This window comes from Vicugna pacos, chromosome 28 (genome assembly GCF_048564905.1).
Source record: "Vicugna pacos chromosome 28, VicPac4, whole genome shotgun sequence".
Taxonomy (NCBI): Eukaryota; Metazoa; Chordata; class Mammalia; order Artiodactyla; family Camelidae; genus Vicugna; species Vicugna pacos.
The window spans coordinates 12,294,832-12,310,836 of NC_133014.1; the positions used below are offsets into that span (position 1 = coordinate 12,294,832).

General features: G+C 42.1%; 1 protein-coding gene across 3 annotated transcripts in view; it reads left to right on the plus strand.

Moving 5' to 3' along the window:
• Positions 1 to 15,579: 15,579 nt before the first annotated feature.
• Positions 15,580 to 16,005, plus strand: part of REEP1 (receptor accessory protein 1) — a 93,373-nt gene continuing 92,947 nt past the window's right edge. For all 3 annotated transcript variants that reach the window (XR_012065205.1, XM_072951522.1, XM_072951521.1), the window contains exon 1: positions 15,580 to 15,797. Coding sequence is in view for 2 of the 3 variants with exons in the window: in XM_072951522.1 (XP_072807623.1) it covers positions 15,766 to 15,797 (32 nt within the window). In the remaining variant the exon portion in view is untranslated. The remainder of the gene's footprint in view (positions 15,798 to 16,005) is intronic.

The window sequence follows — 16,005 nt, forward strand, 5'->3', positions numbered from 1 at the left end:
TATGTTTCCTGAAATCAGGTGGATGAACCAGGCTTCTCCTGGCAATTTCTCTGCTCACAACATTTGCACAATTCTCACGTGCGGAATGAGAGCTACTTGTTTTTCCGGACTTGTTAGCCAGGTCTTCTGGAACAATGGCATTGCAGGGAAGTCTGAACTTCCTTTGCATTTCTCAGTAGGACATTACCCTGAAATCTAATCAACTCTCTCTAGGTCCTCGCCCAGAGGACGCTGGACCCTTGGGAAAAGAGGGATGTGCAGTGAGCTGGGCTCGGGGCTTGTCCAGCCCAGCTGTCTTAGTCCATTCGAGTTGCTACAATAAAATGCCATGGATTGGCATTAACCAACCAGCATTTATTTCTCATAGTTCTGGTGGCTGGGAAGTCCAAGATCAAGATGCTGGCAGATTCCAGGTCTAGTAAGAACCCACTTCTTAGTTCATAGTCGGCAGTCATTCTGCTGTGTCCTCATGTGGTAGAAGGGGTGAGGTGAGGGAGCTTTTTTTGAGGGCACTAATCCCATTCATGAGGACTCCACCCTCATGACCTAATCACCCCACAAAGGCCCCACCTCCAAATACCAACACACTGGGGACTAGTTCCAATATATGCTTTTTGGGGGAGGGGAGGACACGAACATTCAGTCTATAGCACCAGCTTTATGGAGCAGTAAATGAACTCCTTAGATGGTTACCAAGGAGACTGTTGACGCTCTTGAAAGATGTCAGGAAGCCAAAGAGGTTGGGTAGAAGCTGGGGATGGGAAGAGAAGAGGAATCAGCCCCTTGTCTGCTGTGGTTTGGTATGTACACCTGGGGGAAGAGAGATTCTCCGTCTTCTGGTGCTGCCAGCCTAGGGGGATGCAAGTCTGGGGCTGCTGCACCCTCTGCCTTCAGCCCTCTGGGGTTGCCACCTCCATGCAGACACAAATATCAGAGAGGTAGAGTTAGACAGGGCTAAATGGGGTTGATTTGGGTGGGGAAATACAACCTGGTAAAGTAGGCATAATCTGGGAGTTTGTCGTTTGTCTAGTGTTTTCATTCATTCATTCATTCATTCATTCAATAGCTTATCGGTAACGCCTGCCGCATGTCTACCATACGGCCATGAGCCAAGGAGCCAAAACCATGGATGAATAAGCCAGATCTATGTTCTCTTGTATCTCCCAGTCTGCTGGGATTAAAAGATTTATAATCAAATACAAGGCATTTCACTGCCTCTGCTAAGTGCAAACAAGACTTCAGGAGAAACAAAGCAGGGAATGATTAGGTTTGTTCCAGACAGGGTCTTATAAGATGTGTGAGGGTCCAGGGTGATAAGAAAAGGGTCTTTCTGACACTGAGCACAGCTAGGATAAGTGCTGGGTGGATGCTGCTACATCGTGTGCCATCGAGAGGGAGCCAGCAGTGGGGGAAGCAACATTAACATCCACCTCTTCCCCTTCCCATTAACTCATTCTGCATATTTTCATGGTGTGCCTACCTTGTGCTAGGCGCCATTCTGGGTACCAAGGATGCAGCAATGAACAAACAGATTGAATTTTAAAAAAGACAAAAATCTCTGCCCTTGTGCACTTTCATTGTAGTGGGGAAGACAGACAGGAAATAAAATAAATGAACAAAATACAGTCCATTTTCTTTATCTGCGGTAGTTCTATAAAGTCACCACAAACACTGAATTAGCAAATACTGAACCATTGCTCCTAGGGGAAATACAGGGTTAGATTCCTGTGAGGTTTGATCACAAGATTTCCAACAACCAATCAATACGTAACTTTGTTTACGTGTGTTTCTGTTGAAAGACACCTTATTCAATAAACACTGCTGATTCATTGACATTAAACTCACCCAGCGAAAGTGCTAGAACTTCTGCCTGAACAAAACTTATCTAATACATGTATTTCCACTGTGAGGCACATCCTAAAGGATCACTGGACAGCGCTGAAGCACTATGCTTGGGGGCCAAATGAAACAGTGAAATCACCAACAAAAAGCACAATGACTCAGCAAATAAAATGGCACTAAACAGACCCCAGAAAGGACAAGTGTATCACAGGAGAACTAAAACAAGAAGGCAAAGCTCTGCTTTGTTTGACCTCGACTGGAAATGTGTGCATAGGGTGACTCAAATTTTTGGCTACTCAGTGCATGTCTGCAAATAACCTTGAAACTGCTGCATGTACCGATTTTGGAGTTGCAAAGACATTTTAGCAAGTAGGTGAATTCACAAATGTGGAACCTGCAAATACTAAGGCTTGACTGAGGCTTGTTAAGTTATGAAGTTACGAAGGAAAAGAAAGCACTCTTGAGGGGCTGTCTGAGCTGTGGGGTGGTCTGGGGGTCTGGGCTGTGAGGGTATCAGGGTTTCCATCTCCAAGAACCAGTAGCTGGGGCTTCCCACATCTGTAGTTGGCTGTTGGTGAGTATGTCGTAGCATATGGGGTCCCCAGTGGGGTCAGAAAGCCTTTGATGGGAACAGTTGGTCCTGGCACACCTTCATGTCTGTCTGTGATCTTGTCTTCCTTTCCACTCTAGGAATGAATAGACCTCTTGTGGAAATAATGAGAATCCTATTAAGGACATTACAGAGCAGTTTCATTTGAACCTCACACAACCTTACCAGGTAAGTGGGGCAAAGATAATTTCCCCCTCTTTCCTGGCGGGAAATAAAAACCTGAAGCTCAAACAGGTTGTGATTTGTTCCAAGGTCAACGGCTCACTTGTTGGGCAGGCAGAACTCCGAAAATTCTGATCCACAGTCCACATAGGTTAATCTGCATTGCTTCTCCAGCATGTACCTTGCCAGGCATTTGTGCTAGCAGCTAAACTTGTGTGGGATGAGTTCAGATGCCTCAGGGGTCCTATGGAGCTGTTACATTCAGAGAGCTTCCTTACATGTCTGAGTTGAAGTTTTTGTCTCCAGATAGCCCCTTTTTATTTTATTTAAAAAAAATTGTTTATCTATTTTTAAAAAATTTTTTGTGAGGGGATAATTAGGTTTACTTGTTTATTTTTAGAAGAAGTACTGGGAATTGAACCCAGGACCTTGTGGATGTTAAACAAGCACTATACCACTTGAGCTATGCCATCCCCCCTCTCAGGTAGCCCTTTTTAAATGCTGGGCTCTTAACCTGGAAGACTTTGAAGACTGGGCCACTATAACAAAAATACTATAGATTGGGTGACTTAAAGAACAGGAACTTATTTCTCACAGTTCCGGAGGCTGGGAAGTCCAAGTTTAATGTGCCGGCTGGTTTGGTTCCTGGTGAGAGCTCTCTTCCTGGTTTGCAGCCAGCTACCCTCTTGCTGTGTCCTCCCATGGTGGAGGGACAAAGCTCGGAATCAGAGCTTCCAGAGAATGTTTCACCAGCCCCCACAAATGCATAAGATCAGATCCCATAACAAAGAGCATATAGAAATTGTTAGGTGGGTAGGTAGATGGAGAGATAGACAGATAGACAGATGGATAGATAGATAGACAGACAGACAGCAAGACAGAGGTGGGTAGATATCTTGCAGATGTTTTGCTTCTCTGACTGATACACACTGTGCACTTCTATCTGATCTCATCCCACTCCATCCTCTACTCAGAAGTAATCAGGCTCTCATATTTGGTATTTCTCACTCCTGCTTTTACTCTATGTGTGTTTGTCCATAAATAATATATAGTATTGGTTATTGGATTCTCATTAATTTTAATATTTAATAAACAATAGCTCAAGCCCCTCCCCCCACCACTGCTTGATTATTGATCCTCAGAACTTCCCACTTCCACAAGGTATCTCCCTGCTTATCTCTGGGGTCCCCAAAGGAGTGTCTCACATGAGCCCACAACCTCTCTGACCACTAATGTTCCCATACAGCATGTGCCACGTCCTTCTTTTTCTGTTTCAAAGACCTGAGGCAGTGTCTCCATGGCCACTGCCATGATCACAAGCTGCCTCCCGGGCTCCCAGCTCATTTGTCCCTGTACCAAATCGATCCAGTTTCTGTCTAAAGAGGTCAAGGATGCCATTTCCTCCATCCCCAACACCATACTTTTTCACCTTGGTCCCAAAGCAGCCCAGCTTGTGCCTAGGGTCCCCTACAGTCTCTCATTAAATCAGGCCCTTCCTCTTGTCACCTCCATTCTGCAGACCCTGAAAGCAACACCCTTCCCCAAACCAAACCAAGCCAAAACCCCACCCCCATCACCGCAGTAAGAGGCAACCTCTCACAGAGAGTGTCTTCGAGATTCATTCACGTCAAATAACATTTACTCACACCCACACCTTAAAATAAAAGATACACAGAGGTACAGAGAGAAAGCTGGATATTTCAAGCAGTTACAGGATACAAGAGCATGCAACAATTTCACATTCCCAACCAGGGTCCTCAATACATGGGTCCTGCATCTTCCCCAAGAACAGTGCATGAGCGCTTGCTTTACCTTTAGGAACCTTAAGAGCCTATCCTGGCCATTTTTATCAAGTCAAGGAAGCAGGATGCCTCAAAAGGTTCATTCTTTCAATACATGTTTATTGGGTTCCAATCTAGTATCAAATTCTACACGGATGATTGTTTGGCAGCCGTCACAGAGTAAAACCAATCAAGAACCCTGCCTGTGTGCAGTTTCTAGTCTAGAACAGAACAACTTCTTGCAAATATTAAATAGTAGTTTATTCCTCCATTTCACATTTGTGTCTTCTCTACAGAATCCCAAAGATATTGTTTAGCCCCAGTTTCAGCTGGAGAATCATATCATATACAAACAGAGGGATTCTTAAAAACCAATTTATTGAGCTATAATTCCCATGTAATAATTCTTATATTTTAACTGTATGGTTGGTTGAATTTTTTAAAATGTATACACTATGCAGCTTCCATCACAATATATTTAGAGAGAGAACACTTCCATCACCCTAAAAATTTCCTTGTGCTTTACCCCATCTTCTCTCTCCACCCCACACAAATATCAGCCTCTTTCTGTCACTCGAGATTAGATTTGTCTTGCCTAGAGTTTCCTATAAATGAATCACACAGTATGCACTCTTGTGTTACTGGTTTTATTTATTTCTTTTTATTTATTTTTCAGCATAAAGTTTTTTGAGATTCATCCATATTGTTGTATGTGGCAGTAGATCGTGTTTTTTTTTTTTTTAAATTGCTAAGCAGTATTTCATTGTATGGTTACATCACGTTCTGTGTATCTGTTCACCTGATGAGGGGCCGTTTGACACGTCTACTTTTTTGGCTGTTACCAACAAGGCTTCTATGAACATCTGTGTACAAGTCTTTGTGAGATTGTATGTTTTTATTTCTCCTCAGTCAAATACCCAGAAAGCAAATATATACTGGGCCACTGGGGTGAACGTGTATTTCTTTTTTGTGAAGACTTATGCATCTTTTCTTATTTATGCACTTTGTATGTATACTTCATTTTATAAATGGAATGTAAAAAAAAATCACTTGGCATTTTATAAACTGCCAGCCTGTTTTCCAAAGTGGTTGTGTCACTTTTTTTATTCCCATCAACAATGTGTAAGAGTTCCCTTTGCTCCTCATGCTCAGCAGCACTTGGTACTGTCACTCTTTTTTTTTTTTCTTTAATTTTTATTTTTATTTATTTATTTATTTTTAACATTTTTCATTGACTTACAATCACTTTATTTTTTATTTTTTTTTTACATTTTTATTGATTCATAATCATTTTACAGTGTTGTGTCAAATTCCAGTGTTCAGTACAATTTTTCAGTCATACATGGACATATACACACTCATTGTCACATTTTTTTCTCTGTGACTTATCATAACATTTTGTGTATATTTCCCTGTGCTATACAGTGTAATCTTGTTTATCTGTTCTACAATTTTGAAATCCCAGTCTATCCCTTCCCACCCTCTACCCCGCCCCCCACCCCGTAACCACAAGTCTGTATTCTCTGTCCATGAGTCTATTTCTGTCCTGTATTTATGCTTTGTTTTTGTTTGTTTGTTTGTTTTTGTTTTTTAGATTCCACATATGAGCGATCTCATATGGTATTTTTCTTTCTCTTTCTGGCTTACTTCACTTAGAATGACATTCTCTAGGAGCAATGTTGTGTCAAATTCCAGTGAAGAGCACAATTTTTCAGGTACTGTCACTCTTTTTTTTTTTTCTTTAATTTTTTATTTATTTATTTATTTATTTATTTATTTATTTATTTATTTTTAACATTTTTCATTGACTTACAATCATTTTACAATGTTGTGTCAAATTCCAGTGTAGAGCACAATTTTTCAGGTACTGTCACTCTTTTTTTTTTTCCTTTAATTTTTTATTTATTTATTTATTTATTTATTTATTTATTTATTCATTTATTTATTTATTTATTTTTAACATTTTTCATTGACTTACAATCATTTTACAATGTTGTGTCAAATTCCAGTGAAGAGCATAATTTTTCAGGTACTGTCACTCTTTTTTTTTCCCTTTAGTTTTTGTTTATTTATTTATTTATTTTTAACATTTTTCACTGACTTACAATCATTTTACAATGTTGTGTCAAATTCCAGTGAAGAGCACAATTTTTCAGGTACTGTCACTCTTTTTAATCTTAGCCGTTCTCCTGGTTTGGGGGGTGGCTATCTCATTGTGATTTTAAGTTGCCTTTCCGAATTTTAAGTGCTTTATTAACTTTCCTCTCTCAGCCACCTTATGAAGTGTGTGCTGTTATTATTATCCCCACTTTACATATGAGGAAACAGAGGCACAGAAAGGTAAGGCAGTTGCCCAAGGCCTCGACATACCTTGTAAGTGACAGAACGAGGGTTCAGTCCAGGCGCTGTACCTCCAGAGATCAGACTCTTAACTCCTCAGCTGCACCAACCGCCCAAGAAGTTCTTGAATCCCACCCTGGCTGGTGATGTAGAAGGAGGGCTGGAAACAGCAGTCAGTCACCTGAAGAGAAGAGGTGTTGTCTAAGTCAGAGCTTTACAGCCTAACCGTGGACATCTGAAGAGCCACCTGCCAGGAAACAGAAGACGCTGCAACTGCCAGCCCTTTCTTGGAGGGGGCCAGGAGGAGGGCCAAGGGGCCCTGGTCTCAATCTCTGCCTTTCCCTGCCGAGCCCTGCCAGATGGCAATGTGGCAGCCCTGCCCGCAATAGATAGCGCAAGGTCACCCCTCATCCACCCACTTTCTATCGGCGTCTGGGGAAGGGCCCCATCTGACTCAGTAACCGTTGTAAGAATCTGGCGGTATGCCAGAGTTCTCTGTCTTGCTGCCTTGAATCCTTTTTGGAAACAGGTGGGGTATAAATTATAAATCAACACATGTGCTAGTTCCGTAAGGGCAGAGGGAGCCACCAAAGAACACAGAAAACCCTACGACAATGTTCAATAATTTCCAGTGTAGCCAGCTCTGATCCCATGATACTCAAGGAACAGGGCAGAATGGTGGCTTCTGGGCTTTTGAATTTCAAACATCAGTGAAGCTTTAAAAACAAGAAGCTGAAAGGAATGATAGTTTGGTAGTTTTTTACTTTGCCAGGAAGGACATTAATAAAATAACAATCACTAATTGCTACCACCATTATGTCATAAAAGAAAGGACATATTGAGAACCCCAAAGGTATAAAATACAATCTCAGAATAACAGATGGTCTTTTAAATGGAATACATTAGCTTTATAAAAAAATGCACTATATTATCCCAATTTTTCTCACTGAAAACACTATTATTGCCAGGTGCTGGTTCCTAGGAACCACCGGTGAAGTAGAAAGTTCATGGTCTGGAGAATCAGAGAGATAAGTTCAAATCCCAACTCTGCTGCTGTGCTTGGAACTTCACATGGCATTCTACTTCTCTATCTATCTACTGCTACATAACAAACGATCCCAAACTTAATGGCAAAAAACAACCACCATTCTACTACCTCTGTATGTTTTGTGAGTCAGGAATTTGGACAGGGCACCGTGGGATAGCTTGTCTCTGATCCATTATATATGGAAACTCAGCTGGGAAGACTTCATGGCCGGGGATGACTCTAATGACCAGAGGCTAGAGTCATCTGGAGGCTTCTTGGTTCATATGTCCGGTGCCTGGGTTGGGATGATTCAAATGCTGGGCTTGGCTGAGACTGTCAACTGGAGCAGTTACTGGTGCCCTTTCCTTGTGACTTGGGTTTCCTTATAGTGATCTCAGGATAGTCACACTTCTTTTATGAGCCTGGTGGCTCCAAGAATGAGTAGCAGATAAGGTAGAAACTACATGATCTTTTATGACCTGGCCTTGGAAGCCATATGGCCTCACTTCCACTATAAAATATTGGTTGAATCATTCACATCCTCACACGGAGTCAAAAGGAGGCCTCTTGCCAGGAGGCATGTCAAAGAATTTGCAACCAATTTCTTTTTTTTAAACCACTTCATTAAGGTTATCACACTTAATTTTCACAAGAACAATTCATTATGTGTCATTACCCCCATTTTATAGATGAAAAAGCTGAGGCTTGTAAAGGTCATGAAATTCACCCCAAGTTAGTACTGAGCTAATATCTGACTCCTTGCGTTTTCTTGTGCTCATGGCCTCTCAGCCTGAACCTTTAAGTCAGCAGACCATACCCTCTCACCAAGCAAGTGAAGGAGCTGTAGGTACCCAGCTTTGCTTGAAGAGAGGCCAGGGACCTGCCTTCTGCTTTAGCTGATATATGTATATATTTTTTTTAAATTGAAGTATAGTCAGTTTACAATGTGTTAATTTCTGGTATATAGCATAGTGATTCAGTTATGCATAGATATATATTCCTTTTCACATTGTTTTTCATTATGGGTTATTACAAGGTATTGATTGAATATAGTTTCCTGGGCTATACAGTAGGACCTTGTTGTTTTTATTCCTATAAATCAGCTTCCCAGGCGCCCAGCTCTGCCTCCTAATTCTTGCGCTCCCAAGCTGCCCTTTGGGCTCTGTGTTGGGTTTTGCCTCTCCGATTTTTAACTATCTGTTGGGATTCAAGGACCTTGCCCTGACTTGCCCCTCTGCCTCCAGCAGACAGGCAAAAGTGGAGCTTCTTTTGGGAAAACAGAGTTTTTAAAATGTGAATTGTCAATTAAATTAATTAATTAATTAATTAATTAATAAGATAAAATAAAATAAAATAAAATAAAATGTGAATTGTCAAGACTGCAGTTGTATGGAGTAGGACGCCAGACTGTCACAGGTGAGGCCACTGGAAATGTGTGCTGAGGTTCTGTCCTGGGCTTTGCTCTCTCGGCATTGCGTCAGAGATTTGGATATAAGCATAGATGGTGGTAGTCGAGGGTTTAATTGTGTCCCCCCCCTGCAAAATATATCTTGAAGTCCTAATCCTCAGTTTCTATGAATGTGACCTTATGTAGAAATAGGGTCTTTGCAGTACATATATATAAACTAAAAAAAAATTATATGTGCAGTATATTGTATATATGTATTTACATGCAATAATGTAATAATTCTACCTAATAAAACTGGAAAAGAAAAAAAATGGAAGAGTTAGACATTTAATAAAAATGCTATGTTAGTTTTAACTGGCTTTAATGACATTTGTGATACTTTTCAGCTTTTAAAAAGTTGTAATTTGCTATGATTTCTTCTCTCATTCTAATAAATATTTACATTCACACTTAATTTTGCATTCACAGTTTTGAGGACCAAGCTCCCAAATTCTTTAAGTTTGAGGCTTTGTAAACCTGAATATGCCCCTGCATATTTTACTGCATTTAATTTGTATTCCCTACCGTGGTCAGTGAGATTGAATTTAATCTGTTAATTAGCCATTTATGCTGCTTCTTTGGAGAATTGCCTTTTCTTTTTCCTTATTATTTTTCTATTGGAGTTTTTCTTTGCCATCTTTTACTGGTTTGCAAGAGTTCTTTGTCTAAGGATTCCTATCTCTTGTCTGCTATGTATATTAGATTTTTTCCCACTCCAAAATTTACCTTTTAAATTTGTCTGTGGCTTAAGTATAAAGCAGGACACCACAAAACTCCTAGAAGAGAACATAGGCAAAACATTCTCAGACATAAAACACGGTAATATTTCCCTAGTTCAGACTCCCAAAGGAAAAGAAATAAAAGTGTTGTTGATTGAAATGTTGCTTATTTATAGTAGGAGTTCATATAATATATAACTTCACACAGATTTACTTGCCTTTTGCAATACTGCTACAGGCTTGTGCTCTATAAACGTAGGAATCTCGATACATTCTAGTTCATGTCACTCCCATCAAAAAGGTAAACAATAAATACAGTGCATTTATAATTGTATATGCTATGTTATTGAGTATATTACCGAGAGAAGAGAATCACTTTGACTAGACACTGATGAGAACTGAACCCTTCACTTATAGTTTTACATCCCCGATGAGTGGATGAATAGTCACAGACTAGATTTTGCCTTTGCACATTTCAAACCTGTTTCTCTGCCACTATCCAATCCAGGGCCACAGCTTCAAGACACATTCATACCACGATCATATGAGTCTTTAGCGCTGCACCTTTGTGTCACGAAGCTGGATGATTTGGCTCAGTGGCAGCAGGAGTATTGTAGAAAGCCATTCCTCCCCTGGAGAGTAGCTGTAGCTTAAGCATGGCATGGAAATGATAGCAACTCCGTCAGTATACCTCTCCAAACTCTAACAAAATGTATTCCCAATTCAATTCCACCTTAGCCAGCTCCCCAAAATGCCTTTGACCACTTGGACAATACTCTGTACAGTAAGTATGATTGAAAGATAAAGTGGGAAATTCAGCCACAGTAACAGATCTTAACTAAAATATTTTATTTTTGCACATGTAATCATGTGACTATATTGCTAGGGTCCTGCTTAGGACCTTGAAAGGAAAAAATTAGAGGCTCCAAAACTGAAGTTTTTTTTAAATAGTAAACCACTTCGGGTGTATCTGTACCTTATGTTGAATTTCCATGACATTGTCAATGTTTAAGGCAAAAAAAAATTGTATACAATAAAAGATTACTTATATGGTCCATAATGGTCTAACACAATGAGTTTTTCCTCAAGTAATGGATCAGATCACGTTATATTTTTGTTCATTTCTAGTTGAAACATCAGAAGTGCCTAGGATTATGTTGTATGAAAAATATGGATATGTGAATCCTGGAATCACGTAGCAGGTGGTAACGCTCACACTTCGAGAGTCCCATAAAAACTGAGATCTACTGAGGAAACAGCAGAGCCACCTCTCCCACAGCATCACTACAGGGAGCCTTCTCATGAACTCACGAAGGGCAATGACAGGCAGAACCCCCTGCACCATCTCTGTCTCTCTGTCTCTCACAGAATTTAATTCAAATAAGGCATCGATTGTAATGAGACCTTACTCTACCATATCTAATCCATAGACCTTACTCTACCATATTTAACCCATAAAAATTTCAAAAATTTGAACAAACTTGTCTGGAATGTAATTTAGCATGATGCCTCAAAAGCCCTAAAAATATAATTTCTGGGAATTTATCTTAACAAAATCATCATGGACATAATAAAATAAGTAACAATGTGTTCATTACTGAGTCATTTTTAATCAGTAAAAATTGGAAATAATCTGTATATTCAATGATAGAGTTTTGATTAAATTAAGTATGATATATTTACGCAATGGAATACAATGCCTTAACTCAAATGGCAATATAAAGAAATGTGCAACATCTTCTTGAAGAGAAATTTTAAATGCTATTGAGGACAGTAAAAGAAAATTTGAATAAATGGAAACAGATACCTTGATTTTAGATAAGAAGGCTAAATATTGTAATGATGGTGAGTCTCACTAAATTAACTGAAAAATTTTACTTCATCTCAATTGAAAATAACAACCAGAAGTTCTTGAATTGAGACAATATGACTCTAAAGTCTTATGAAAGTATAAATGGCAAGAATTTATTTTTAAAAAGTTCAAAAAAGAAGTAGAGGAATTATTCCTACCAAATAATAAAAAATATATATAAAGCTACATTAATTAAAATGGGTTGGTATTAACCCATGAGTAAATGGGTAGAACAGAACGGAGTCCAGAAATAGACCCTGATATAACAACAAATAGAGTATATGGTGGAGCTGGTCTTTCAAAATAAGGAAGAGAACGGTGTGTTGTTCAATAAATATTGTTAGGACAACCAGCTAACTCGTACACTAAAATAAATTTCAGATCGGCTGTGAAATAAAAGGTGTGAATTTAAAACTAAAGCCACAAAAGCAGAAAACATGGGGAATTTTTTAATTAAAATTTTTAATTGCAAAAGTGAAAAAATGTAATTTTAATGCAAAAATAAATGTTTTCAATTTTGCCTATCTAAGCAAAATACAAATCTCAGAAGCCATTTAAAAAAAACCCCTAAATATAACCATGCAAACTTTTGAACACTTTGAAAAGAAGAAAATACTGTGAACAGTGTCTGAAGGAAAAAATGACATACCAGGAAAAAGATTTTTCATGTGGATTGAAAGGCTTATTTTCTTAATGTGTAAAAATTTAAAATCAACCATTAAGGCAGAAACAACAACAAAAAAGTTTCCTAGAACTACTGAGCCTCACATATTTTTTTCTAATCTAAAAATTAGCTTTACTGAGATATAATTTACATACAATAAATTTTTTATTTTTTTAAAATTGGGGGTAATTAGGTTTATTTATATTTGTTTATTTTTAACAGAGGTACTGGGGATTGAACCCAGGACCTTGTGCATGCTAAGCACGCACCCTACCACTGAGCTATACCCTCCCTCTAGGATACAGCATTTTTCAATCACCCCAAATTTCTCTCTCTTCCTTTTGAGGTCAGTTCTCTTCCCCCATTTCTGGCATCTGGGAAACACTGATGTACTTTCTGTTACTATGACAGAGTTTGACTACAAGCAGCTAAAATTTGTAGAGCAAAAGGTTTCATCTCGACTAGAATTTCATATAAATGAGTGAAAGTGGAAGTCTCTTTTTCCTAATTTCAACTTGAAAGATCCTAGGGGAAAGCGTGGGCCCAGCTTATATCTGTGGTCAACCAAGGTGGTTTGGGCACGTAAGACAATGACACTTAAAAGATTGGAGTGTAGGGAGGCTCATTCCCCAATACAAAATGGAAAGGTCTTTCCAGAAGAGAAGAGAAGGGTGCAGGCAAAAACAGATCATCAGCACCCACCATAACCACAGTTCATGTGAAAAACAACTTCAAGTGAACCAGCTGATAGGGCTGTAAGAGCCTCATTGTCTGGAAGGCTGTATCCATTCCCTGGCCCAATGTTTTCCAGGCTCAAGGACAAACTAGAAAGGGGTCTATGATGGAGAAACGTAACATGTGTAGCAGTTACACTGAAAGAGATAGAATTAAATAAAAGAGCAACTTTTTTCCCTCTGTTGGTTTTTCCCCTCCCCTGCCCATCAATGTTCGCTCTGTTGAATGTATTTTTTCCCCCAACCTGTGAGTGAAATCTGGTTGGCTCCACTAGGTTTCTGGTCCTCCTCAGATAACAGAAAGACCTCTACACATTTTAATCCCATGAATAGTCTCATTTCATTGATTTAAAGTGTCCAGTTGCGTGAAACAATCAAACCTGAGAATTCTATTTATAGGAACAGGGGGCATCTCTGGGAGAGAAACAGCCTGTGATCAGCTTCTTCTCTTCTTTTCCACCAAAAGGATCTCTTTGAACCACAGTTTTCCTCCCCTCACCCCCAACATCGCTAACAGCATTTTCTGACCTCTGGCAGGTGGGGTGGTGGGGTGGGTGGAGCGGAGAGAAGATCTTAGAAAGGTCCAATTTGCTTGGTACTGTCCTGATCTGCCTAGTAGATGTTCCAAGCTTTTTCCTGTGGGGTATTATTTTAACCATATTGCTTTGGGTAAGGTATGTCGAGGCTGGCAAACAGATCAAGAGAGAGAAAGCGGAAAGTTTTAGTTTTGCTATGCTCACCGTTCCCTGGATGGAACACAGCATGTCATGTAGGGCCACTCACTGTAAACACTGGGGTGGGTTACATGGCAGAGGGTGGAGGGGAACTGTGGTTTCCGTGGGAAGGAAAAAGCAAGGCAGGGTAAACAGGGTCAGGATTGGCTAATTTGAATGATTTCAGTGGGTTTGAGGGCGTAGGAGCTGTCCCTGGCTGTCTGGTACCTGGCCCTGGAGTGATTATCCGGGTGTCTGGTGGCCTGTGTGAAAGCCTGATAAGGCAGGTGGCTAGGGGCGTGGACTTGATTGGCTGCCTAAGAACGGGAACTGACTGGTCCTTAGCCTGGGCCTCAAAACTGGCTTAAGATAGATAGCATTAAACAAACAAACAAACAAACCAAAAGTGTATTACAGACATTTTATGGGTTCTTTGGAGACCTCTTATCATAGAGGATGTCTTGTCTGCAGTCTCCTTTCCTCTGCCTGTATCACACACACTCTCCACTACGTCTGAAGGTACATTTCCAGCCTCTTTCTGCCAAGGTCTCCTTGCCTCTGATAGGAAGCTGTCTTGTGCTGGGTTCCTTTAAAGAAGGCTTCAAGCTGGCTGTTGCCTGTGCCTCTCGCATCTGACACTGAATTATACATAACAGAACCATCAGCAAGGGAGGATAGTGCTCCGAGAGGGCACCAAGGAGCTGGTGAGGAAGGCAGTAGCCGCAGCCAGGAGCAGGGGACAAAGGTTTTCTCAAGAGCGAGGGAACAATATACCAGGCAGGACTTGCATAATGAGGGCCAGGACTAGGGTGACCGAGTGAGGCACTCTCTCCGGTGCCAAAATTTAAGGGAGTGCCACAAGATGCAGTAATCAGGATAAATCATATTTAACGCAATATTTTCTTAAAAATGCATAGGATGCACATTTTCACTTCTGTCCGAGGCTCCAAAATGACTCCGCAGGGCACTGGTGCTGTGCAATCCCAGCTTCTGGCTCCCTAACCACCCCCACCCTCCTCAACCCCACTCCCCTCCGCCAGATCGTACCCCTGAGCCGCTTCCACAGAGAAATGCTGGAGCAGCCCTCTAGGAAAGGTTTTCCTTAGGAAGTAACCTTTACCTGAGCCTTGAAGAAGAAGGCAAGGCGTTGGAGTGTATGAACAGGAGAGAGGGAACCACACTTGTGTTAAGTCCAAAATGCCTGAAATGAAAGGAGCTAGAGGAATATTTGGAACAGGGTGGTGGCAATGAGTCTGTAGGCTGGGAACTCTAGAATTTTAACTCGGGGAGACACAGGCCCAGATTTGTTTCTTAGGCAGATTAATGCCTTGTGGGGGACAACTGGAGGGGTGAGGTCTGGATGCTGCTAAGTCCCTCAGGAGTCTAGCGCAGTATCCGAGCAAGGGATGACTGTATCCCCATCGAAACAGGTGGAGACAGATTCCCAAGGGCCAGGCCTCAGTTCCCCGCTGGAGCACAAAGGGTGGGGCGGCACCCGGGTCTCTGCCCTGCCACCTGGGCCACCTCAGGGTCCCGAGTGAGCCGCGGGTGCAGCAGGGCGCGCGGAGGAACCGCCCGGATTCAGCCGGGGGCCCGGGGCGAGCGGGGCGGGGCGGGTCCCGCGGGTGCCCGGCCGGATCGCCGCCCAATCGCCGCAGGCCCGCGGTGCCCCGGGGGGCTGGGGCCGCCGCCGCCGCCGCCGCCGCCGGAACGTGCCGCGGCTGCGCCAACGCGCGAGCGCCGGGCAGGGCGGCGGGCGCGTTCAGTCTGGCGGCGGCGGCCGTGCGCGGACGGACGTGCCCCGAGAGCCGCAGCCGCCCGCAGCCGAGCCGCGCCGCGCCGCGCCGCCGGGCCGCGCCCGCCCGCCCCCCGCCATGGTGGCGTGGATCATCTCCAGGCTGGTGGTGTAAGTGGCCTTCTTCCCCGCGTCCCTTCCTTCCTTCCCTCCTTCCCCTCCTTCTCCGGCCCCGGCCCCCGGGCAGCGCGCGCCCCTGCCCCGCCGGCCCCGGTGGCCCCGGCTATTAATACCCGGCGGCCGCTAAATTTAGCAGGTACAGTAGCTGCCGAGGTCGCCGGCGAGCAGGCGGCCCGGGACGCGGCTGCTGCCCCGCGGG